The 27,588-nt window shown below is 39.1% G+C and overlaps 1 protein-coding gene across 2 annotated transcripts in view; it reads right to left on the reverse strand.

Moving 5' to 3' along the window:
• The window catches only part of SLIT2 (slit guidance ligand 2), a 388,117-nt gene extending 380,989 nt beyond the window's left edge, over positions 1-7,128 (reverse strand). For both annotated transcript variants that reach the window (XM_017866816.1, XM_017866814.1), the window contains exons 1-3: positions 5,055-7,128; positions 2,305-2,376; positions 1,107-1,178 (exon numbers count right to left, since the gene is read on the reverse strand). In XM_017866816.1, coding sequence (XP_017722305.1) covers positions 1,107-1,178; positions 2,305-2,376; positions 5,055-5,233 — 323 coding nt within the window. In that variant the 5' untranslated portion in view covers positions 5,234-7,128. The remainder of the gene's footprint in view (positions 1-1,106; positions 1,179-2,304; positions 2,377-5,054) is intronic.
• Between the last annotated feature and the right edge of the window lie 20,460 nt (positions 7,129-27,588).

Genomic DNA, 27,588 nt, shown 5'->3' on the forward strand with positions numbered 1-27,588 from the left:
TAAAATAAAGTAGACATTTCTGTGTTTTACTTGAGGTGATAAAAATAGTCTTAATTTTATAAATATCTTGGAAGGGGACAAACCATTTTTCTTCTTATGGATAATTACAGGGAATTAACTTCTGCCCTTTTGCCCAGTGAACCTGAATATGTATTAAGCCTAAAATGAACATTAGATTTTATTATTTCTTGAAAAAAATATTTTTACTTAAAGTGATTATTAAGGCAGGCATGAAAACTTATTAAAATAATTGTTGCTGCCTTTACTAGAGCTTTTGCCTTCAAAATGCAAACGTATCAAACCTGAATAATCAAGACGTGTAAGACATGCAATTCATACTTGGAATTAAAAAGTCTGTAATTTATCTTAATTATTTCAGACAGAGGTTTTGTCTTTTGCAGATATATACTGCAAACATTTTTAAAGTCCTCAAGTAGTATGTAAAAAAAGTATCTTAAAATCTGAAGTCTACATTTAATCTTCTTGGGAAGGAAACCAACTTTGAATGACCACAATAGGACAACACAGTTCTTACTTTCATAATCTTTAGATTATTTTCCAGAATAAATATTTTGAAGCTAGTATAGAATAAAATACAACTGTGGAAAGTATTAACAATAACAATGTTCACCATGCTAAATATCAAAAAGCAAATCTTTATCAGTAAAACATAAAATATTTCATCAAATGTCACTGATGACACACAAAGCACCACCATGAAAATGAAAATAACGATTAGCAAAACTTCTCTCTTCCCTAATGCACCATTAATGCAAATAAAAGTACCACCTTTCTTCCTACATGAGCAAATAAAACAAATCAAATGAAGAATGAGAAATGCTTGTACATCTTGAAGTACCAAAGCAATGATTATCAAGGAAATACATGTCTCAGAAAAGTAACTGTGTTTTTGAGCTTAATTACAAGTTAGAACTATTTATTCAGGAACTGTATTTGTCATAAGTTAGTCTGAAAACCACTGATTCACCCTCCTTTTCTGCAAATTTTCAAAACCTAAGACACGAAATTGAAGACATGATGCTTGAAATTTAAGTGTTTTTTAAAACACAGTTATGTTGTCATAACTTTGGAATTAAAATACTTACAGTCTCTCTAGTTCTTTAAGATCCTGGAATGCTCCTCTTTCAATGGTGCTAATCTTATTCTCCATAAGCTGACTGAAATGCAAAATATAACATGCTTCTTAATGTTACCACTCACCATCTGAATAAATTTCAATTCAGCAACTGAAGACTTGTAAACTCTTTCCCTTTATAAAGTTAAATTTTGCTCTGAGTTGAGATCCAATATCAAATTTAATAATAATATATCTGAGTGTACTCATGGAAGGGAAATAGCAGGGTCCGCACCACAAAACTTAATACCAATGCAGTTTCTCATGAGATTTACTGGTCAAAACTCTGACCCTTAAACTAATAGTGTATCTGAAGAGCAATCCTTCACACTGAAGCTTTGATAGCTTTTTTTGGTACACTGTTTTTCAACTTAACCAAAGAATCAAAATACAGTAATTCATCATACACATACTTCAATTCTGACATGGATACACATCAGCAACTGGAATAATTTGTAATGACCAAAATGTGTCTCTTAAAACTTAGAACACTGAATGCACAATGGTCAAAACTGTATGGCTACTGGGATGTCAATATTTACAATCCTGTGGGTGAGAACAATTTAACATTACATTGACTCTCAAGTGGTGGTTTACTCACAGCTAATTTAACCCACTAATTAAAGAAGTAATCATATTGCAACAATTTTATAGAAGCTACAGAAACACAAAATATAAAAAACTCAAAATATGACCAATGGATCATTATAAACTCTGCTGAAACGTTTGAATGGTTGATTTTAATGCTTGAAATTAGATTTTTGCAAAAAAAAGAGGAATCCTTTTGTTATTAATAATAAAATACAGATCCACTTAAATATTTTAGTTAATTTCAAATCCTAAAAGTATCAAATGTTTCTTTTACTTATTCATTTTGTGAAAACAATTATTCAACATTTTTATATGCATAAAGCGCTTAGGGTATGGTATAACAAAGATCTGAGGTCATTTCTGGATTATTAGTTCTGTGGCATGCTTCCAACCTTAAAAAAAAGCCCCAACTTTTATTAAAGGTTATAGTACAATGATAAACACACAAAAAAGGAAACCATGAACTTTTAAATTTTTTATGTTACTGTCATCAGAATAGTTATAAAAACTGAGACCAGCAATGACTCAAAATATGCAACCTTAAAAAAATTATTAAAAAATACAGAGGATGCACTTACAGAACTCTTAGGTGTCTAAGACCAGCAAAATCTGTCTTCGTAATTCTTGTGATGTTATTTCCATTTAAATCCCTAAGAGAAAAACCAGAAAGTGAAAGTTCCATTTTATTTCTATGTGAACCTGCTTCAAGTAAAGTTTAGAGTAAATCAGAACTAAAAGTTAATTCAATTACTAAAGTAGTGTACAAAGTATGTAGGAAGGAGAAGAGGATAACCTTTAAAAGGATTTTTTAAAATGACTCAACACATTTGCAAAGTTCATTCTTGCTGGCATATGACAAGAAAATGAAGTGGTTACATTATCACAAAAAAGTTTGTTGTGTGTGATTGTTGTGTTTTGTGTATGGGAGAGTGCTTTCCATTTTTGTTTCTATAAGGATTGTATATTAATTTCACAGGTATTCTACTATTTTACTATAATTGTTAGGCATCCCCCCCAAAAAAAGTTCCCTTCGGGAGGTTAAATATTCAATTTTCTCATGCTATTTAGGAAGAAATTGTATAAAAATTCAGAACACTATCCTTAGGTAGCATGGTGGCGAAACTTCCCAAGGCACAGAAAAAAAATTAGTGCCATCAAAATAACTGCACTTAAAAGACTTGCATTTCTAGGCATTTACCTTCCAACAAGTCTGTTTGTATAAAAACTTAACTCTTCATTTGCAGCTCAGGGAACCCCGCTGTGATTGTAAAGTGAAAACTACTAGCAGGGGCAAGAATGGAAATAGTATTCAGGCCCTGACATTTTTGTTCAGATTTCTGCAGCACTTTTCCTTCAGGAGTCACGATCTCCTTTTCTGGCACTTCAGGTCAAGATCTAAACTTGCCCTGGTTCCAATCATTTCAAGTAAAACCAGGCTTTGCTGCGGTTTGAATGCTCTTCATAGAAGCAAGCTCTCCATCACCTTTGACTCTACAACATCACGTTTGAAATCTGTATTCAAACTGTTTCCATGATAGAATTTTACAAGTCAGCACCCAGTAAACTATTTTCTGGAAACTTTTTGTTGATCTCTCATAAGGATGTATATTTTTTCAAGGACCTGAAACTCAATTGCTACGCTCCCCTTCACCCCACCCACCCAAGTGCATTCCCTTTTGTTGAGTAAGACATGTTCGTGCTTAAACTTTAAACTGTCCTGAATGGCATGAAATGACAAATGCTAAAACAGAATTCTGCGTGGCTTCTCTTCCTTTCTACGCAACCCACTTTTCCATGCTAAGCAGAGTACCATGCAGTTGTTTCTAAAATTGTTGGGCTATTCGATATAACATGAATCTCCACCCCCACCCCCAACCCTACACAAATGTGGATCGAATCCCGACAAGGCATCCCTAGTAGAGTCCCGATTTGGCCAGCTCGGAGAGGTGAGGAAGGAGTAGGGGTAACCTAGTGAGGCTGGGGGTAGACAGCCATTTGCAAAGGAAAAGGGGGCTCAACTTGGGCCTTAAAACTGAGGGCGAGAGAAATGGGTTGGATAAGAAGGGCGAGTTGAAGTGCAATGGGCTGCGAGGGTGGAGACGTGCGGGTCGGAGCGCCTCCTCTCCAAGGCCGGAAACCCTTAACACCCCGGGGGCAAAAAGGTCGCGGGAGGAGTCCAGACGCGCTGGCCCCCGCCGGCCTAGCCTCGTGCCCTTCGCTTCCTCCTGGTACACGCGCAACCGCGAGAGCGGAACGTGCCTAGGGCGGCCGGACTGGCGCGGGGCGGCGGCCTCGGCGTTCACAAAGAGAACGGCCTCCATGCTCCACTTCGCTGAACTCTGGAAGCGCCCCACCAGGAGCGCGTGGGCCGTCAACACCGGGTCTGCATTTACTTCTTCATTAGAGACTCGCAGAGACAGGGAGGCGGGGACGTCTGCGGGCAACAGAGCGCGAAGAGGGGAAGGCAGGGGAGCTGCTGCCACGTGAAGGGGCGCAGAAACTGCCAGAAAGGTGGATGGGGACGCAGGGGTTCAGCAGGAAGGGCCGGAGCGGGCACCCGGGCGCCGCAGGGTCGCCGCAGCGGTAAGACCCGGTTGGGCTGGTTCGCGCTGGAGAACCAGCACTAACTTCGCTTAACGGATGGGACACGGTCCTCCCTCGCAGTCGCCCGCTGAGACAAGTCCCTTGGGGCCTGACGCCGTCTTCCCCTCCCCGGAGAAGTGGGGGGCGGAGGGCTGCGCGCGGCTACTATGCGAGCTGTCGCCGTCCTGGGGCACCCTTCTCCCCGCGACCTGTGAGAAGCACTCCCAGGCACTCCATGACCCTTCGCCCCCAGGAGGGTGACACAAAATCGGGGAGGGCAAGTTTCTCTCTTTTTAGTCTCCCTGCTATCCCCTCCGCCCCAGCCTGCGACAAGAGCGGGGACTGGGCTCTGAAACCGACCTGGAGTGCTGGCAATCGCAAGGTGACTCCGTTTATGGAGTCTGGCGAACAAAGTGGCGTCTCACTCGCCCCGGGCATCCTCCAGAACTTGTCCCCTATCTACCCGCTCCCCAGCCCCAGAAAACCAGCCCTCAAGGAGCTGCGAGTGGCGGGACGAGAGCAGGGGAGGGAGAACTAGCGCAGCTGCCAGGGGACCCGCCCCTCCTTGGACAGTGGCCCTTCCCTGGCCAGTGCCCTCCCGGAGAGCTCAACCCCAGGATGCGCATGTGGGAAAGCTAGCGAGGGCTGCCCCAAGCACAGGACCCTGAGCTGCCAGGTTCCTCCAGGAGAGGCAGGGGTGCACGGCCCGCTTGGGGAGAGGGAAAGACTAAGAGCGCATACTCACAGTCTCTCGGTGTTGCGGGGGATATTCCTGGGCACGCTGCGCAGCGCCAGCCCGTGACAGTCCACTGTGCTGCCCGAGCAGGAGCACTGCGCCGGGCACGCCTGTGGTGCCACCTTGTTCAGGATCGCCAGCACTAACCCCAGCGACAGGGACAGCATCTGCCAGCCAACGCCGCGCATCTTTCCCCGCCACCTCCTTCCTCGCCGTCACTGGGGGCTTTCTTTAGCTTTATGCTCCGAGGGAACCGCGCAGTGTCTGAGGCCCAGTGTCCGGCGGGGCTAACAACCCAGAGTGCCAGGGGATATGTGCACAAAATAATATGGAACAAGACAGTAGAGCCCACTGAGGCACACGCCTCCCACCTCCCTCTCCACCCTCCTCTGGCAGAGCAGGAGCTCCCTGGGCAACTTTAGGTCCTGAGGATAAATCAGCCTGGCCAGGGCTGCAAGGAGACCCCAAGAGCAGCGGAGAGGAGATCACGCGTCTTCTGTCTCCCAAGGATGAACTTGGCGGTAAAAGAGCTGGGTCTTCAACGGCCGCGAAGATGCAGGAGCCGGTTGTGGCGGGGAGGGCGGTCCTCTGATCCCACGCACGCTTCTGCAAATCCGATGCCAGTGGGGAAGGTACGAGGCAGAAGAGGGGAGCTCAATAGGTATTATGGCCCCGATTAAAGTGGGGTTCCCGAAGCTAGAAGTCGCGGGAGCCCAGCAGGCCCGTAGCAGAACGCGCGGGGCAACTGGGCATGGCTCGCGGGGGCGCACGGGGCGGGCGCGCAGTTCTGGGGGCGCACGGCTCTGGACTCTGCTCACTCACGCGGCCCCTCCCCCGCCCTCGGCTCCGCCGCAGCCTGGACCGGTCCTCGCGGTCTCCCGATAGCCAAGGATGGTTTACAAACACACATGCACTTCGCTGAAGGATGTCTGGGCAATCCCGCCTCCCGCTCGGCGTCCTTGGCGACGCTCTGCACCAGGACCTGCCCCGAGGTCACACAGAAAAGACAAAAGGGCAGTCGGGCCGCCGCAGCCGGGCAGAAATATCCACTAGTCAGCACCCCGGCGAGGAACTCCAAGAGGCCAAGTGGAGGACGAGAGCTGCTGCGAAGACTGAGTGGGGACTGACTGGGGGCGGACTTAAAGCCAGGCAGACCGGAAGGAGTGGAAAGGCAAAGGCCAAGGTTGGAGGTGTCAGCGTCCTGCTGGGGCGTACTGGAGAATGGCTCGGTGGCAGGTGGGCGGGTGGGATCCGCTACTCCAGGCACAGCCAGGCGGCAGCTGAATGGCAGTCGTGTGTGCGCGCGTCAGCCCCGCTTGTCTCCCGGATACACCGCAGCTCCGCGGCAGACACCTGATGGCAAAGGTGGAAGAAATAAGAGCCGAGTCCTGGAGGGCGCAGAGCCACAGCCGGCCCACAGCGGTCTCCCACTAGTGGTTCTTCCTTCTCGAAGTGCAACTTTTCCCAGGCTTTGAATCCCGTCCCCCAAGGCCACAGTGGCAGTACCCCCGCCGGCGTCGCGACGCCGCCCGGCTCCAGGAGCTGCACCTGACGCGGCGGCCGCAGTCCCGGGTAGTCCTTCTCCTTCCAGCCCCTTCCCCTCTCCCGCTGCTTTCCTGGCCTCCCGCTCCAGGGAGCGAGGTGGGGGAGAGGGAGGGCGACGACTCAGAGCGGGGACTCGGTGGCTCTGCCGACTCCGGAGCCCCTGGCAAGTGTCTAAACAATAGGACGGACGCAGCAGCCCAAGTCTCGCTTGTCTGGAAGGAAGGTAGGTTGTTGTTGTAACTGGAGTTGTTCGCTGGGGCTGACTGGCGCTCAGCGCAGCCAAACAAAAACCCGGCCCGCGCCTCCGGAGCCGGCTGCGGGCCGCGGCGCTCCCCTTTCTGCTCAGCACTCCCGCCGTGCCCAGAAAGCGCGGCAGCTACGGCCTGCGCCTGGGCGCCTCGGCGCTCCCATCCCTCGCCGCCGCCGCCGCCTCCTCCTCCGCCGCCGCCTTCTTTTTTTTAACCACAGTCTGCGGCAGCCACCACCGCCGCCGCGGAGCTCCGCCGTCCGGGCGCTTCCCAAATAAATAACACGAAGTCCGAAGTTGAGCCGGCGCTGGCCTTATATAGCCGCCCGAGCCCCGCCCCTGACCCCGCCCCTCGAGGCCCGGCCCCGCCCCCTGGCTGCGCTCCGGGAGCCTGCACCTCGCGGGGGAGAGGGGAGAGGTGAGGCCAGGGCTGCTAACGCTGGGCGGAGGCGGCGGCTGGCGGCGCGCGTTCCCGTGCGCCCTGGCTCGCCCCCTCACTCCCACGTCCGGGCAAACTTTGCCCGAAGAAGGAGCCACCCGAGCCCCAGCCCCCAACTCCTTGGCCCCAGAGGTGACCCGGGCTCGGAGGTAGTCGTTTGCAGTGGCAGAATCGGGAGAGGGCGGCTTTGAACGCGGCTCATAAATAAACAGCCCTGCCAGTGCCTCTCCTGCAGCTTTTGCCATGCGATCCTTAAGGGGGCTGCTCACTGTTTGCAGCACAGCAAGAGACAGAGAGACAGAAACAGAGAAATTATGATTTAAATTTAAGAAAAATCCTACCGAAATAGATCTGCCTGCGCTTACAGACACACACGTGTATTTTGGGGAGCTGAAAAGTTCAGTTTTGCAAGTTGGAAAACAGCATTTTAAACCTTCTTGCTTGCCTTTCTATCTCCAAGCCACCCCCTTCCGTTTAACCCTTCCTTTGTAGACACACACTTAACCACACCATGGTCAGTTGATGTCTTGGATATGCAATATGCTCACAAAACTCTTAAGGGCTTCACTGTATCTGTGTGATTTCTACTCTCTTATGAGAGAAAGGAGGGGAAAAAATAAATCCCTAGCAACGCACATTATACCAGAAGGTTTTCTTTATTTCAGGGCAGTTCTAGATTTTTTTTTTCCCCCACTGTGTTTTGAAAGAGAATTTCCTTGTTTCATCTTGTCTCTTTAGTGTGACGTACGTCTGGCAACAGCTGCCTCTCTCGCCCCCCTTTCCCCCCAGCAAGAGCCAATGTCACTGTAAGTTTGAAATGACATCTAAATGACTCTACTCCTTCTCTTGGATTTAATATGCATCATCTTGTTGTTCTTCCTCCCGTTTCTACTTTAAGAAGCTTTCCCTGGAATCTGTGCAAGTCCCCGCCTAATACCAGCCTCAGATTATAGTAGTTATTTGTATAATTATTAGAAGCTTCCTTGAAAGCAAGACCTGTCCGACTCTTTGTATTTCCCAGCATCCATGTCTGTCACATAGTAGGTTTCCTCATAAGTAACAGATTTATTTAACTCAAGAATATACACAACCTAAAATCTCTGCAATATCCTCATTAACGTTTTTCCTAGTTAACGTTTTCTAAGATGTCCTTTCATAATGGCTACCTCTACTTATCTCATTTTGCCTGCCTGGGAAAACTTAAGGCTTTTCGAGGACATGCCCAAAGGCAGGGTACCATCTGATAACTGAATTGGAACTCTTAGGATTACTCATTTTAATGCCACAGATTTATATTGCTCTATTCTTTTAAAACTTTCAAAAACATTTGACATTTATTAACTCATTTGTCCTTCTAGATTTTAGCTAAAAGGTCTGTTATGTAACTTCCTTGAGGAGAAGAAAAAAGAAGCCTTTGTCACATTTTCTTGTAAGGAAAATGAGATAAAGAGCAAGTACCTGTCATTGAGGAAGGAGCTCCCCCAACCCTCAGTGAATTTTCCTTAGTGTGTACCAATAAATTATGTGGTTAAATATAGTTACTGATACACTAATTTATTTAATTTCACAACTTTAATACCTTGTCAGCAACAAGAGGTATTTGTGTTCAACTTTGTGCACCACATAGAATTGTTGTTCCATATTTTAATTGCAAGAACATATCCTGCATTCCAAATATTTATAAATAATATTATTGATATTGTCACATAAGTGAAATTCACAGACATAAGTTCAAGTTTGATTCTATCTCTGATCACTTTCTGTTTTGTGTAAAACCAGGGAGAAACTAACATACATAGCAACATGCCTACAGAAACTTTTTTTTTAATTTGATGCCATTTTAAATAAGAAGCTATTCAGTGGATTTCATTCAGAAAAAGGAAAGACTAATTCTTGAGAGACATATCTTATTATTTTTTCTGTCATTAACTTTTTAGTTGATAAGGGGAATTTTATACATAAACAACCAGGTCTCCTGTTCTTTAAAATATTACTGTATTATTCCATTAATATTACTGCAGGATGTTTGTTGAGGGCCTTGCAGGCTTCAGTAACATTAACTTCTAGGTCTTAATTCTTTATGGATTATTTTGCTCCCAAATGAATTTCTGAATTTCTCTTTGACTGTTAAACCCAGCCTGAAGAAAGCCTTCTGTGGTGCCTCTTGTCACCACATGAGGTCTCCATAAATCCTGACCTGGATTAAGCAGAAGTGGAATCCACTATAGCCAATATCTGAGTCTCCTATTATCTTGCAAAAAAAAAAAAAAAAAAAAAAAAAAAAATCCAGTTCCTACAATAATTTGAAAACAATGTTGACAATCACCTATGCAGCAAAGAAATAAAAAGCATTGGAATAATGTGTGGGTTATTAAATGTCTAATAAACTTTGCATTTTTTGAAATAAAAAGGTTGTGAAGTTGGGTTACATGGGAAAAGAGAGGAAGAAAAGAGAATTTATGAAAAGAGATAAAGAAGAGTAAAATTATAGCTCTCTGTCTTTTTAAACAAAGGTAGGTAACAGTAATTGCACTGATCAAATTCATGAAACTTACATCTTAATTCCTTGAATTTAACTGCCTTCACGTTACTATTTTCCATTGTTGCAATATGTGTTCATTTTAATTATTTGATATTTCTTTCATTTTAATTATCTGACATTTCTCACAATATCTTTGTATTGGAAACGTAGACATGGAACCCTAATATAATGGAAATTAAGATTTAACCAAAACTTGTTTCAAGCCTACTAAATTCCAAGCTATTTGATAGAGTTACATCCACAGTGATGGTTGCCATTTCACTCCTTACAGTAGAGGATGTTGGTCTTCATGCAAGTCGCAGCTTATTAAATGGCAGAGCTGGAACCAGAACCTAAGTTCTCTGATCTCAATTCTCAATTGGTTCTTCTTCACCCAGCTGTATCTGTGGATCCACTGGAACTCATGGGGATCAAGGAATCTACAGATCCTCAGGAATGATCACCCTCATACAGGAGATGGTCATGTCTCTCTGCACACATTGCTTAAGAGCATCTAGAGGGAGCAGTAAAGAGCTAGGGTCCTCAGCACCAGCACTCCAAGGATGCTGAAACCTGACCTGCTTCTGGACATAGCTTTGACTTTGAGATGATTCCCTAGGTGAGTGATTCTCAGCATGTGGTCCCTGGACCAGCAGCATCATAATCACCAGGACTGTAGTTGGAGATACAGCTTCTCAGGCCCTAACTCAAACCCACAAAATCAGAAAATCTAGAAACAGAAGCCAGAAGGCTGTGTTCTAGCAAGCCCTCCAAGAGATTTTGATGTTCACTAAAATTTGAGATCCATTACTCAAGAGCTGCTCTGTGTTTGTATCTGAGACACGTTAGTATGGAGAATGAAGCAGCAAAGAATAATAGATAACACCTGCTGAATTGTCTTCAGCTTCTCTTTCCTGGGGGTTGACAATTGCACATTACTGATTACCTCTAGGGGGCACCAAAATATTTTGATGTACAGCTCCACAGAGGTAATAAGACTTTATTTTCCAACGAAATGGCCTTCAGAAGTGGAAAGGGCTTCCTAGTTATTACATCAGCAATCTGCCTGAATATGTCTCAACCCATTAAAAAATCTGTTATATTTATATGGATTTTTTCCAGTTTAATACTACTTTTGTATGGATGCATTGATTCCCATTTCTCATGATTATTGTGAAAATTAAGACAATATTTTTCAATCTAACAGCACAGGGCCTGGCATAGAGTTAGGTGCTTATTAAATAAAGGGTATTTCATGATTACTATTAATATCTGAAAATTTCTAAAATATTATATTTGTACTGTAAGAATAGATAACATATTTCCTTTAGTTATTATTATGATCCAATAGCTTCTTGTATTGAGTCCTGGGAAGGGCTGGGCAGAGGGTGATACTTTACAAGGAGAACAAGTCAACTCACAGTAATCAAGCCCTGCCCAGACCTACAGTATTCCATGAATAAAAGAGTGGTGATAGATATAATTAGTTTCGTGCTATATGCGTCACATAACATAAACTAATCTTTGAAGAGGTAAAGCTGGTTTCCCGCTGCCATAATAACTGCTTGTTGATTATGCAGTGAAATTAAAAGGAGAAGTTCTGAACCTTGATCAGCTGATAAGTGGGAATACATGGGTAGCTTTGGATATGCCACTTAGATCTCGCCTTAGTTTCCTCGTTTATACACTGTTGGGATTAGACCAGTTGAATCATAAATCCATCCTTCTGTTATTAGTAATAATATAACTATATTTATTAAGCAGTGTCCGTGTTCCAAACACTGGGCTGGTCACCTTATATATCTTAGCTTCTTTAATTTTCACAGCAATCCTTTGACTTGGAGACTATTTTTATCCTTGATTTATAGTGAAGAAAATTGGGGTTTACAGGAATTCATTCAGTTGGCCATGTTCATGCAGCTAGCAAGTAGCAAAGTAGGCACTAGAATTCCAGTTCAATCCCAAACTCTGTTTCACAAACATTGTGATACCCTACCTTTCAAATTCTATGATTTGAGTACACCATGCAATGACTTGTTCTATATATAATGAAGACAAAGATGTATTGGGGGAGGAAAGAGTGCAGTGGTTTAAAGTCACATTTGAATATTAAATGTGTAAGATACTTGAGCAAGAACAAAAGAGAATATGCTGATAATAGAAAAATGATACTGGGAAAAGTAAAGCAAAAGTTAGTTAATACTTAATGCAGGTTAAAAATATATTAATATCAAAACACCCAAAGGAAAATACACAGTAAAATTTGAATAGTTTTATGAGTTTCAAACAAATTTTAAATTGTTGATTTCCTTTAACAGTTGAGGAGAAGGAAATACAGTTGTAAATGATTTTGAATGGCCTAATCTTTTGACTCTACTAAGTCTAATAATGTGCGTCTTGGATTTTCACAGAAAAAAAGAAAAATCTTTCTGGGTTACTTGGAAGGAAAGGAAAGGAACTTCTCACACCTCCTGCAGGCTTCTTCTGCTAGATTGAAAAAGGTTGACCTTCCTCCTACAGGGTCATAGTATCAGGCTAAAATTACAAAGAAATGTACTCTAGTCTAATAGAAACTCAAAATAAATATTTTCAAATCCCAAAGCTAAATATTTTATATTGTAGATAAAAATCAACTCTGATTAACAGAGGCAGTTCATAACCACTATTGAAAAAATATAGTTCAAAGTAAATGCCTCCCTGATAGCCAAAAAGCCATTTTCTCATACAAAGAGTCTCATTAGTATCTTAGTACAAGAGGTGTAAAACTTTTTCTGTCAATAACCAGCTAGTAAGTAAGCACTTTAGGCTTCATGGGCCAATAGGCAAAAAATCAAGACCATTATGTACATGCATAATCTATTAAAGAGAGAAAACACATTTCCACAAATGTCTTACTGATGTAATTAAGAACATAACAATTGATTATAATTTTGGGGTCAGACATGTCTACTAATGAGAATTATGGAATTTGGAGGAGAAGGATAACATTTTATTTAATTAGGTTTCAAAGTAAGTGTTTCAAATGGATTGCAAAGTTTCATATTTTATAAGCCATGTTTAGCTTACTAACTGTTCAAAAACATGCAGTGGGTCCAATTTGACCTGCTGCCTGTATTTTGTAGATCCCTGCCTTTGTCCAAAGATGTGATTATCAATGTACGAGATCATAGTTTGCTAAGGGGTTATGTTAATATTCAAAGGGATGCTGTAAAGATAAGAGTTCTGAGCTCCAAAGTGGCTGCTCTGTGACAAACAGTAAATGTCTTCCTCAGTATTATCTATCAGCTCTCCCTGTTTCTGCAGCTCTGAAGTGCAATTCTGCAAAAGCATTTAAAGAAAATTTAAATCCATTTCATTTTAATACGAAATAAATTAGTACAAGATATGCTGCCTATCCATTTCTTGCATGTGAGCTATGCTTATCGGTTGAACCAGATGGTCCTCATGTATAAAATGGAGATAACAATAAGTAACATTTATTAAGTATTTATTGTGTGCAGGCATTATCCCGAGTGTTTTCCTTTATTTTCCCATTTAATCTTCCTTGAAAACTGCATTACCTTTGAGATGAGAAGTTGAAGTTAAGAAACTTGGTTAAGGCGTCCAGCTAGGATAGGGTAGAGCTAGAATCTAAACCCAGGAAACCATGGATCAGAGCACTGGAACACTCACTAATTCATGAATCAAAGGAAATGTTTGATAATAAAATGAAAACAGTGTATGTGAATGAATTAAACAAACTGTAAAATAAAATACCAACATTTCTATTTGCATTATGATTATTATTTTAAATTGAAGATAGTGAAAGCAAAAATTATATACATTTAGTCAAGAATCACTGCACTGAATATAATGACTTTAGCCAACTCTTCTTATCCCTTTCTTTCCATATTAATAGGATTATTTCATTTCTCTTTCAAGATCTGATATACGCTCTCCTTAGTTACATAAAACCAAAGGAATATTTTCCCACCAAAACATGGAAATTCTAAAATGTCTGAGAATTTAATAAAAACCATTATAGGAAGAAGAATCTCCAAATATACACAGAGAAGTTTAACTTTTCAGTAAATACAATAACTTCATGTCTTGTTAACAAGGGATATCTTATTTTGTAAGAAGAATCAATTCATTAAGCTGTGCTTTCTTTATTGTAATTATGAAATAACACAACTGAAAAATGTTTCTAAGTATGATTCCCCAGAAATGCCATGAGAAATTATGAAAAATGAAATGTGATTTATAATGATATTTGAAAAAAGTGTATACATTAAAGTAACTTTTAAAAACGTTTTCATTCATTCCAAATCGCTTTATTTTGTGATTAAAGTAGATAATATAGCTGTAAGTCTATTCAGGATCACAGTCATAACTTTTTTTTTTTTTTTTTGCCTATACACGGGCACACATTTGTACAGTTGTGTATGTGATTCACTTACATATATTGCCTTGTTTGGTGACATTGCAAGGATCTTATTAATTTTAATTTTTCTTTCCTAAACTGTCATATTTGGAAAATAAAACATTGTGTATTATCTACCTAAAAGTAATTGCCAAGATTAAAATAAGTAAATTAGTAAATGCACTTGGAAAGCTCAGTTCTGGAACAAGATGCCATAGCTCATGTTTGCATGCTGCATTCTTCTATCTATGACTGAATGCCCTGGAAATAATTCAGAACATAAGGATAATAGGACTCAAACAGCTGAGAAGAAGAAATATTGAGTAGGGAGCTTGTGAGTATAAAGTGAGTTCCCTGAGTTTTCTTTCTATCTCCCATAGTGCTAGGAGCGGGCAAGCCCAAGAGAGACCTGGTGAGGAGCCCAGCACCTTCTCCATATGTAAGAGACCAGCTGTTTAACATCTATCTCAAATAGCAGCTTCGAAGTTCCCATAGTCCCAGCCCAGTGTCTCCCTGCCTTCCATTCAGTGTCGTAAAGAGACCTAGGCCCAGTTCTTATAGCTCTCCACTGCCCCTCCCCTACCCTCTGGAAGAAGATAACCTAGGATATTTCTTCTGACCCTGCAGGCAGCACCAATCGGAATTGAGCAGGGGCTCCAGCAGAACCAGGATAGCAATTCCAAACTAGACTGCCATTGGTCACTTAATTCCAAAACTAAACTGTCATTGGAATTAAAGCCTACAGAAGTAGGCCACAGCCTACATGCTAAACCTAAAAATGGTGAGTACAATCAAAAATAGAAGGTTTAAATAGGAGCAGAAGTCTCCTAACATAGTAACCAAAATGTCCAAGATATAATAGAAAAATCACTTGTTGTACCAAGAACCTAGAAAATTCACAACCTGAATGAGAAAAGACAATCAGGTGATGTTCAACTGATGCCAATTGGATGTTGGAAGAGGATATCAAGTCATTGTCTGATTAAAAAATATATATAAGATAATTTGTCTTACCAGAAGAACTATCCTAAGAAAATGGCTAAAGGAAGTTCTCTAAGACAAAAGGAAATGATAAAATAAGGAATCTTGGAACAACAGGAGGGAAAAGAATAGATTGCATACACATATAAATAAATACAATATATTTTCCTTCTCTTGTGCTTTCTAAATTATGTTTGATGGTTGAAGCAAAATAATAACAGCATCTTTGTGGTTCATAATTTATGTAGAAGAGATATTGAAGACAATTTTAAACAGATGAGAGTCGAGGGGTGGAAAGGGAAGTCAAGTGTCCACATTTCACTCAGTCTGGCAGGATATCAACATTATTAGACTGTGATAAGTTACATATATACAATGTATGCTTAGAACAACCACTAAAAGAACTTGTACAAAGAGACACACTGAAAGACACTAGAGATAAATCAAAATGGAATGCTAAAAGATGTTCAAATAACTCACACAAGTCCAGAAAAATTTAAACAGAGAATGGAAACCACAGAGAAAAGTAGAAAACAAATAATTAAATGGCAAACTTAAGCCTTAACACATACATTTTTACATTAAACGTAAGTGATCTAAGTGCAACAATTAAAAAATAGATTGGCAGAGATTAAAAGCCATGACCAAACTCTATATTGGCTATAAGAAACTCACCAAAAATACAATATAGGTAAGTAGAAAGTAAAATGATGAAAAATATAAACTATACAAACATTAATTAAAAGAAGCAGGTTGGAAGCCAAGGTGGGTGGATCACTTGAGTTCGTGAGTTTGAGACCAGCCTAGTCAACACAGTTAAACCCCATCTCTACTAAAAAAAAAAAAAAATTAGCCAGATGTGGTGGCACAGGCCTGTAGTCCCAGCTACTTGAGTGGTTGAGGTAGGAGAATCGATTGAACCCAGGAAGTAGAGGTTGCAGTGAGCTGAGATCGCACCACTACACTCCAGCCTGGGTGACAGAGTGAGATTCTGTCTCAAAAAAGAAAAGAAAAAAGAAAAAAAAGAAAAAAAGGAAAAGAAAAGAAAAAGAAAAAAGAAAAAACAAGGAAGGTAGCTACAGAAAGGAATATTACATAATGATAAAAAAAAGGCCAATCCATGAAGTAAACTTGACACTTTAAAATGCGTATGCATTATTATAGAGGCGGAAATAGATTAGTGTTTGAAAAAGGCTAAGGACATGCATTGGGGAGAGTAGGTGTGACTGAAAGTGGGTAGCATGAGGGCACCTTGTGGGATGATACAGATACATTTCTTGATTGTGGTAGTGGTTACATGAAACTACACATGTGATATAATTGCACAGAGCTATACACACACACACACACACACACACACACCCCACACAAATGAATTCATGTACAACTAGCAAAATCTGAATTAACTCTGTGGATTGTACCAGTATCAATATTCTGGTTTGGATATTGTATGCTTGTTAACATCAGAGAAAGCTAAGTGATGAGTGCATGGGACCTCCCTGGACATTTCTTTGCAACTTCCTGTGAATTAAAAAAAATGTTTTCAATTAAAAGTTAAACAACCAAGCACCTAAATTTGTACACTTTAGGGGTAAAACATAATTGAAATCACAAGACAAACTAAAAGGCGTTATTCCGAAACCCTGTGGAGGGCTAAAGATTGCTGCATTGGTACTGAGGGATGGGGAAGGAAAAGTCCTTAAGGATTCACAGGTATGGGCTTTGGGTTATGAGCTGTGAGGGAGGGGTAAGGAAGATCCAGAGAGGGGAACTATTTGTAGAGAAGTGGGAAGATTGAGATATGAAGGTGGCAGTAATTGGAAGAAGGGGATAAGAATTTGAGGAGTGTATGAGTGTGTATATATAAGAGAAGAACTTCACAGGGATTTCCAGAAGGGAAAAGGATATTGACCATTATGAGTGAGAGTATGGGAACCAGAAGCATGCTGTGAGACCGAAAGGAAACATATGCACAAAGAAATAAACAAGAAAGCAAGCTGTGGTTCAGTCATGTGGGGAGGAGGAATTTTATAGATGGACCAACAGCTTTCAGTGAGAATGTATCTTTAGCTAGGACTCCTCACATCTAGAGGTTATTCCTTAAACATTCCCAATTAGCTGGGGACTTGGGCAGGTCATTTACAGTAGGTGAACGTCTGGCTCTTGATCTATAAATAATGAGGATGCTTATATAATTGCTAATGTCATTCAAGGTATGACAGTCTATGATTTTATTGCCACTATATGGAACAAAGAAGCAAAATATTTTAGATGCTTTCTTTATTTGAATGTTGATGATAACAAAGAGTAAAATGTCTTTGATGGTTTGGGAGTTCTCACTTCAGGCAAAGCAAAACATATGCAAATGCTTAGTTGAGGAAATATAGTGGGAACTATTAAAAGAAAAGAAATCCTGGGCAACATGGTGAAATCCCATCTCTACTAAAAAATAAAATACAAAATTAGTTGGGCATGGTGGTGCATACCTGTAGTTCCAGCTCCTCTGGAGGCTGAAGTGGGAGGATTACTTGAGCCCAGGAGGTCAAGGCTGAAAGAGCACTGACTGTACCACTGTACTCCAGACTGGGTCACAGAGAAAAACCCTGTCTCAAAAAAAAAAAAAAAAAAAAAAAGAAAGAAAGAAAGAAAAGAAAAAAGAAAATGTATCTGAATTAAAAGCATTAGTTACATGGTGCAAAAGAGCAATGTTTAATGACACTTTCATATATATTTTATAATTTCATCTTCATCAGAATAAGGATGTAAGGCAGTAATTATTATTCCCACATTTCAGTAGAGAAAGCTGAGATTCATACAAGTTAAGGACCTACATTAACTAACAGAAGTAGTTATAGGCAACGTCAAGAAGGCTGGTCAACTCTCCTAATTTCTGTAATAGTTTGAACAATTTCCAAACAGGCTGGAATACACAAAAACAATGCTAGTCCATTACAAGATATTACTAAACACCTAGTAGAACATCTAAAATGAAAAATAGTGGCAATAAAGTGTTTGGCAAGGATATACAAAAACTGAATGTATACATCACTCATGGAAATTTAAAGTGGTATAACTACTATGAAAAAATAATTTGTCATGTTCATAAAATAGTAACTCTAAATATACACAGACTATACATTCCAGTAATCACATTCTTGTATATTCATCCCAGAAAAATGAGAATTTATGTCCACACGAAATTCTGTACATACATTTTTGTGGCAGCTTTATTTGTAATAGCCCAAACTGCAAGCAGACAAAATGGCTTACAATAGGTGAAAAGTTAAGCCATTTGTGGTACATCTATACCATGGCATACTACTCAGCAATAAAAAGGAACAACACATTGATAAACACAGCAACATGGATGCATCTAAAAACACATTATGTCGAGCAAAAAAAGTTAGTCTCAAAAAGCCACACATTCTATGGTTCCATTTAAAAAACTTTCTCAAAATGACAAAACTACAGAGGTGGAGAACAAACTGATGCCTATCAAATGTTGGGACGGGTTGGGGGAAAGGTGCAGATGAGTCTATGTAGGGAGAGCACAAGGCAGAGCTTTGTGGTAATGAAATACTTCTGTGTCTTGTTTGGCATAAAACTATAGACACACACTGTACTGAATGTGTTGGTATCTTTTGATATTATACCATACGGGTTTTGATATTGTATTATAATTATGTAAGTAATCATTGGGGAAAACTGGGTGAAGCACACCCAGTATCTCTTTGTACTACTTTTGAACATTTCTGTGGGTCAATAATGATTTCAAAATAAAAAAAGATAAAACCAAACAATTTTAATGTCTAGAACAGGCTATAGTATAGTAGTTAAGGGCACTGACTTTGCAGTTGATTTGCCTAAGTTTGAATCCAAGTTATACAACATAATAGTTTTATGGCAGTGACTTAAATCAGCCTCAATTTTCCTATCTCTAATAATGGGACCAGAACAGTACCTACTTTATGGGATTGTTGTGATGCTTAAATGAATTAATATAAGTAAGTTGCTTAGAGTAGTACCCAGCACCTAAAAAACTCTCACTAAATGTTATCTATAGGTAAATTTTATATTATGGCTCCGGTGAATCTTATAAATGCTATTGTTTCTCTATTTTCTTTTAGTACTAGGAAGCAAAAAGCTAAATTTTGGACATATTGTTAGATATTGTGCAAAAATTCACATTTCTGCATGCTAACCATGTGACAGTCTTAACTTTATTTTCCTAAAAAAGTTTCCTAATAAATGTTGGCTATTTCTCAACTCATCTTTTTCTAACTGATTTCACTTTATAAATTTTGACACACATTTCTGAATTATTTGTGGAAATAAGACAGGATCTTAATAATCAAAAATAAAAAATTAAGAGAGTTTAAAAGNAGATACATTTCTTGATTGTGGTAGTGGTTACATGAAACTACACATGTGATATAATTGCACAGAGCTATACACACACACACACACACACACACACACCCCACACAAATGAATTCATGTACAACTAGCAAAATCTGAATTAACTCTGTGGATTGTACCAGTATCAATATTCTGGTTTGGATATTGTATGCTTGTTAACATCAGAGAAAGCTAAGTGATGAGTGCATGGGACCTCCCTGGACATTTCTTTGCAACTTCCTGTGAATTAAAAAAAATGTTTTCAATTAAAAAGTTAAACAACCAAGCACCTAAATTTGTACACTTTAGGGGTAAAACATAATTGAAATCACAAGACAAACTAAAAGGCGTTATTCCGAAACCCTGTGGAGGGCTAAAGATTGCTGCATTGGTACTGAGGGATGGGGAAGGAAAAGTCCTTAAGGATTCACAGGTATGGGCTTTGGGTTATGAGCTGTGAGGGAGGGGTAAGGAAGATCCAGAGAGGGGAACTATTTGTAGAGAAGTGGGAAGATTGAGATATGAAGGTGGCAGTAATTGGAAGAAGGGGATAAGAATTTGAGGAGTGTATGAGTGTGTATATATAAGAGAAGAACTTCACAGGGATTTCCAGAAGGGAAAAAGGATATTGACCATTATGAGTGAGAGTATGGGAACCAGAAGCATGCTGTGAGACCGAAAGGAAACATATGCACAAAGAAATAAACAAGAAAGCAAGCTGTGGTTCAGTCATGTGGGGGAGGAGGAATTTTATAGATGGACCAACAGCTTTCAGTGAGAATGTATCTTTAGCTAGGACTCCTCACATCTAGAGGTTATTCCTTAAACATTCCCAATTAGCTGGGGGACTTGGGCAGGTCATTTACAGTAGGTGAACGTCTGGCTCTTGATCTATAAATAATGAGGATGCTTATATAATTGCTAATGTCATTCAAGGTATGACAGTCTATGATTTTATTGCCACTATATGGAACAAAGAAGCAAAATATTTTAGATGCTTTCTTTATTTGAATGTTGATGATAACAAAGAGTAAAATGTCTTTGATGGTTTGGGAGTTCTCACTTCAGGCAAAGCAAAACATATGCAAATGCTTAGTTGAGGAAATATAGTGGGAACTATTAAAAAGAAAAAGAAATCCTGGGCAACATGGTGAAATCCCATCTCTACTAAAAAATAAAAATACAAAAATTAGTTGGGCATGGTGGTGCATACCTGTAGTTCCAGCTCCTCTGGAGGCTGAAGTGGGAGGATTACTTGAGCCCAGGAGGTCAAGGCTGAAAGAGCACTGCCTGTACCCCTTTCCTCCAAAGTGGGTCACAAAGAAAACCCTGTCTCAAAAAAAAAAACCCCTTCCAAAAAAAAAAAAAAAAAAAAAAAAAAAAAAGAAAGAAAGAAAGAAAAGAAAAAAGAAAATGTATCTGAATTAAAAGCATTAGTTACATGGTGCAAAAGAGCAATGTTTAATGACACTTTCATATATATTTTATAATTTCATCTTCATCAGAATAAGGATGTAAGGCAGTAATTATTATTCCCACATTTCAGTAGAGAAAGCTGAGATTCATACAAGTTAAGGACCTAGATTAACTAACAGAAGTAGTTATAGGCAACGTCAAGAAGGCTGGTCAACTCTCCTAATTTCTGTAATAGTTTGAACAATTTCCAAACAGGCTGGAATACACAAAACAATGCTAGTCCATTACAAGATATTACTAAACACCTAGTAGAACATCTAAAATGAAAATAGTGGCAATAAAGTGTTTGGCAAGGATATACAAAACTGAATGTATACATCACTCATGGAAATTTAAAGTGGTATAACTACTATGAAAAAATAATTTGTCATGTTCATAAAATAGTAACTCTAAATATACACAGACTATACATTCCAGTAATCACATTCTTGTATATTCATCCCAGAAAATGAGAATTTATGTCCACACGAAATTCTGTACATACATTTTGTGGCAGCTTTATTTGTAATAGCCCAAACTGCAAGCAGACAAAATGGCTTACAATAGGTGAAAAGTTAAGCCATTTGTGGTACATCTATACCATGGCATACTACTCAGCAATAAAAGGAACAACACATTGATAAACACAGCAACATGGATGCATCTAAAACACATTATGTCGAGCAAAAAAAGTTAGTCTCAAAAGCCACACATTCTATGGTTCCATTTAAAAAACTTTCTCAAAATGACAAAACTACAGAGGTGGAGAACAAACTGATGCCTATCAAATGTTGGGACGGGTTGGGGAAAGGTGCAGATGAGTCTATGTAGGGAGAGCACAAGGCAGAGCTTTGTGGTAATGAAATACTTCTGTGTCTTGTTTGGCATAAAACTATAGACACACACTGTACTGAATGTGTTGGTATCTTTTGATATTATACCATACGGGTTTTGATATTGTATTATAATTATGTAAGTAATCATTGGGGAAAACTGGGTGAAGCACACCCAGTATCTCTTTGTACTACTTTTGAACATTTCTGTGGGTCAATAATGATTTCAAAATAAAAAAAGATAAAACCAAACAATTTTAATGTCTAGAACAGGCTATAGTATAGTAGTTAAGGGCACTGACTTTGCAGTTGATTTGCCTAAGTTTGAATCCAAGTTATACAACATAATAGTTTTATGGCAGTGACTTAAATCAGCCTCAATTTTCCTATCTCTAATAATGGGACCAGAACAGTACCTACTTTATGGGATTGTTGTGATGCTTAAATGAATTAATATAAGTAAGTTGCTTAGAGTAGTACCCAGCACCTAAAAAACTCTCACTAAATGTTATCTATAGGTAAATTTTATATTATGGCTCCGGTGAATCTTATAAATGCTATTGTTTCTCTATTTTCTTTTAGTACTAGGAAGCAAAAGCTAAATTTTGGACATATTGTTAGATATTGTGCAAAATTCACATTTCTGCATGCTAACCATGTGACAGTCTTAACTTTATTTTCCTAAAAAAGTTTCCTAATAAATGTTGGCTATTTCTCAACTCATCTTTTCTAACTGATTTCACTTTATAAATTTTGACACACATTTCTGAATTATTTGTGGAAATAAGACAGGATCTTAATAATCAAAAATAAAAAATTAAGAGAGTTTAAAAGGAGAAAACTAGTAATTCAGTAAAAGTTAAACACCCCTCTTCCCTCCTGGTACAATGGAGGTGACTTAGAAACCAGGAATTTTCAGTAGATGGTAGTGTCAAGGTACTGTTACTTCCCACCAAAATTCTTTTCTGCCTCTTATTGGGTGAACAGAGAGATTACACAGCGCAGACTCCCTCAGTTACGTGCAGCTGTGTGATTCAGTTCCTGCCAGTGGCTATGCCATTTCCGGGCTATGCCTTAGGGTGATGTCCATGCCTGCTTCCTGCTCTTTTTCCCTTCCTGGCAGGTGGAACTCATACAGCTTTGTTCAGGCAGATGATGAAAATGCTCTAGTAGATGATGAAATAATGTAAGAGAAGAACCCTGGATCCTAGAAGGTCTGGGTGCAGCAACACTATCCTCATGACCTGGAATGGCCACCTTGGAATTTATGTGAGAGAAAGAAGATAATGTGTTATACTCAAGCCGCTGTGTTTTGATGTGTCTTTGCTACAGAAACTTAGCCTTTTATGCTAACTAATGGAAGCATCCTGTAGACAGTTTGACTACTTGGACGATCCCTCTTTGCACTATAGAAAAAGTTATTTAGCATGCATTTTAAAAGTAGTCACCAAAATCAAGATTTTTGTTTTCTCCAAATTTATGTTAGAGTCTAAAATGTCTATGCAGCTATGAGCAGTGATAGTATGGAGAAATGTAAGGAACCAGAACATAAAAGTAGATGAAAACTATATTTACCTCTATCCCTGTCAAAGCCTTTGAAATGATAACAACACTCACTCATGGATAACTGAAACTCATTAACTGTAGGATTAAATAAGTAGAAAAATAAATGTTTGCCTGTGGTGGAACAGGGAAGAAAACACACACACACACACACAATCTCACACACACATACAATTTGGGGCAGCAATTGTAGATTTCCTTAAATGTACTAGCATAGCGGTTTCAACCTTTGTTGCACACTGAAATGGTGTGAAAGTTCAAAAAATAGTGATGTCTATTCCATCCTGTATCAGGGTCCTCTAGAGCAACAGAACCAATGGAAAAAACATATGTAATATATTTTATTAATATTACATCAATAATTATCATTAGATTATTATTGTATAGATTATAATATATATTTATATCATAGTATACCATATAGTACCAAGATCTGCAGTCAGCAATCTGGAGACTCTGGAGAACTGATGGGGTGTAGTTTCAGTCCAGAAGCTAGTGTGAGCCTGAAGGCAGGAGGAAACATGTCCCAGCCTGAAATCAGGCAGAAGGAAGTTCCACTTAGTCAGGGAAGTCCGCCTTTTTTTTTTTTTCCTATTCAAAATAGAATTTCAGCTGATTGGATGAGGACTACCCACTCAGGGATAACAATCTATTTTACTTAGTCTGTCAACTCAAATTTTAAGTTAATCTAAAAACACCATCACAGACACACCCAGAATAGTGTTTGACCAAATATCTAGGCACCTCATAGCCCAGTCAAGTTGACACATGAAATTAACCATCATGAACAGAATAATGTTTGACCAAATATCTAGGCACCTCATGGCCCAGTCAAATTGACACATGAAGTTAACCATCATAAACAGAAGGTGCATCGATCCAGGGTATGTTCTGGGCATCAAAATTTTGAAAGCTCCCTATATAATCTGATGTGAAGCCAAGTTTGAGGACCACTATCCAAGAGAGTGTGTTCCTTCTAGAAGACTGAGGGGCTGTGGGTATTGACACTAAGTAACCATTGGGGAAAACTGGGTAAAGCACACATAGGATACCTTTGTACTACCTTTGAAAATTCATGTGGATTAATAATGATTTCAAAATAAAAAAGAGAAAAACAATATTAATGTCTAGAAGGGGCTACAATATGGTAGTTAAGGGCACTGATTTTGCAGTTGGTTTAAGTAGGGTTCTTTAAGTAAACAGAGTATTTCCCAGCCCTGAAATTCCTAAGCACCTTGGTATTGATATAGTAAATTTTCATAATATATAGAGACAAATATCGAATTTCCTCTTCCATTTTTGCAGTCCACAGAGCAAGACAGAAATAAGTCATGGGAGAAAATGAACGAACCAATATACCATTCATAACAAAAGAGTTAAATAAAACTCTATTCAATACTTATTTTCTTTTAATATAATACATGATTTAACTTTAGAAGTACAGCAGGAGCCAAACAATAACCTTTTACCCCAGGACTAGTTAAAAGTTTTTTTTTTAGTATAATACATTATTTAACTGTGGAAATACAGCAGGAACCAAATACGAACCCTTTACTCCAGAACCAGTTAAGTGAATAAATATTGCTTGCTTTTCCTTCTTATGGGAAAATAGAGACTGTAAAATAATTTGATTTACTAAGACCAGCAATCAAATCTAAATATAAGTCGAGTCTGTTCTAAAAATAACCCTTAAAACATTATTTTGAGTTCAGGAATGTATACCATTGCTTTTATTTAAGAAAATGTCAGTTTGAGGATTTTATGTATATGCTTATATCTGATAAGTACATCTGATGTATGTGGATGTGTACACACACATATATGTACATGTATACATATGTCATATATATTTCTGATATGTGAATGATAGTTGATATTTTGATATTTATGCTTTTTGCCTAGTCAATATGTTTGTTAATTTATAGTGATGTATTTTTCATGTAATTATCTGTTTTCTAATTCTATGAACTTAATAGAATTATCTATAGATGATAGTTTTATAAATTTAATCTAATATGATTTAGATTTGCAAAGATATGACAGTATAGATATTTACCTTTCTTCAGTGGTTATATATATTTATTTTTATTTTTATTCACAGATTAAAACCTATTAACCTGCACAACTTAGGTAAGGAATGTGAAGAAGTAATCCTGATAGTGTTTAAAACCTTCTTTTAAACTCTATTATAATCTCATAAAAGATAGATTCATAAATTGAAACACGCATAATTGGCAATTAAAATCTGTAGGACAATGTTGTCTCTCTGTATTGTTAGAATTAAGTTCCAGCTGTTTGGAGAAAGCAACCAAAAGATTGAGAGAAACTGCCAAATATCCTGGGGAGAAATTAGCTACATTAGCTTTCATTATTCCAAAATCATTATGCCACCTGCAGTAACTGTAAATACTGTAGATGGGGTAAAATATCTCGAATTTAAGAGTTCATCTGCTTTTCACAGGGCGAGGTATCACATGGTTCTGAATCTCAATCTCATCATAGGGCCAACAAATTAAGTTCAAAAATAATTTGACCTAATAATCACAATTCAAAATGTTTCTTGGCCAGGTTAACAATTAAGCAAATGTCTCTAATGTTCATTTCATTTGAAGAAATATTTCATTTTTATTAACGAAATTGATGTTTGGTGTCATTATAGCAATCAGAAAAGTCTACATTATAATGTAGTAATAAATAACTTTCATCTCTTTATAGCTTATAGCAACAACAGTTATTTGCCTCATCTATCTGTCTGTTGGTGGCTGGCTGAAGCTCTAACTCAAGGTTCTCTCGACCTAAGGCTGATGAAGCAGTCACTACCCCAAACATTGTTATCATGGAGTCTCACACGGCAATGAAAAGCTCCATCCTGGAAGTGGCATTCCTTTCATCATAACCCACTGGCCAAATCTGATCACATGGGTCACTCCACTTCAGGTGGGACGAGAGCATAAGTGCTACCATTTGCCCAGGAGGCTGAAAGCTGGAAATCATTGATGGACAGCATTCAGGACTATCACTTTCCTTTCCACCACCCTTCAGATCATCAAATATTCAACTCACCATATCTCCCACAGGCTAAATATACTCAGCCTCTCCGCAAAGAAATCAGTCCAAAAGTTCTGTTTTGCTATGGCATTAAGCTTAAAGCCCCGGCTCTCCAGCTGTGATGATGGAGTAGACTCCATATAAAATCTGATTGTGATTTGTTTTGCTCTAGTCAAGCATGAGCTTAAAAGATTAGTTTTTCATGATCCCCAAATATATAGCAGTAGAACAGGAGCAGAAGGACTGTATTCATTAAACACTTCCATATGAAGAGAATCATAGAATAGACATGGCAGATACCAATGTGATTCACAACAGTTCTGAAATCTCACCAGGTAAAGTTGGTGAGGACTCTCTACCTTGGGAGATGAGAATGGGATAGGAATGTTCCTTGATTAGACCCTGATCTTGCTCTGTAGCAGAGGCACCTCAAATCCATTGTTTTTTCCCACGGTCTTTGGCTCTCCCCTATTTGTGACATCTGCAGTGGGTGTTAAATAAAAGTGCATCATCGTTATAGTCGGTGTAGCTTTTTGTGCCCCATGCTTATAAACAGAAGAGAAGCAAGGACCATTTCAAGTCTCTCAAAGTCTCAGACATTTACAATTTCAGGCTTATATTTCCTCTAGCTGTAAAATAGTATTCTAGGGCTTTTAATCTATTTGATTCAGCGGGAAACATATAGTGATAGCTTCCCGCACTTCTTTTGTAGATTTACTTTTATATTAGCTATATCATTTTATTTCCTCACATCTTTGTCTCTTCTTCTCAGCATAGTTATGGTTATTAGGGGGCCTTCCAGGATTAGCAGAGACTCATATTTATCATTCTTTCACTAATTCGTGTTGTGTAATCATAACATAATACACCATCATAAGGCATTCACAAATTTTTAACAATAGGCGTGACCAGGCCTGCCTAGCACAAGAGAACAAATAGGTGTGTATAAACATTTTAAAATTTTATAGTTAATAAGCTATTGAATAAATTAATATATATAAATAAGTAAACTATTAAAAATTAAATGATCAAGTTAACAAACTATTAAATAAATATGCTATATTCTTATGCCTTGACCTTGACATTAATACAACAAAATTGTTAAATATGT

This window comes from Rhinopithecus bieti, unplaced genomic scaffold, assembly GCF_001698545.2.
Source record: "Rhinopithecus bieti isolate Rb0 unplaced genomic scaffold, ASM169854v2 scaffold_1599, whole genome shotgun sequence".
Lineage (NCBI taxonomy): Eukaryota > Metazoa > Chordata > Mammalia > Primates > Cercopithecidae > Rhinopithecus > Rhinopithecus bieti.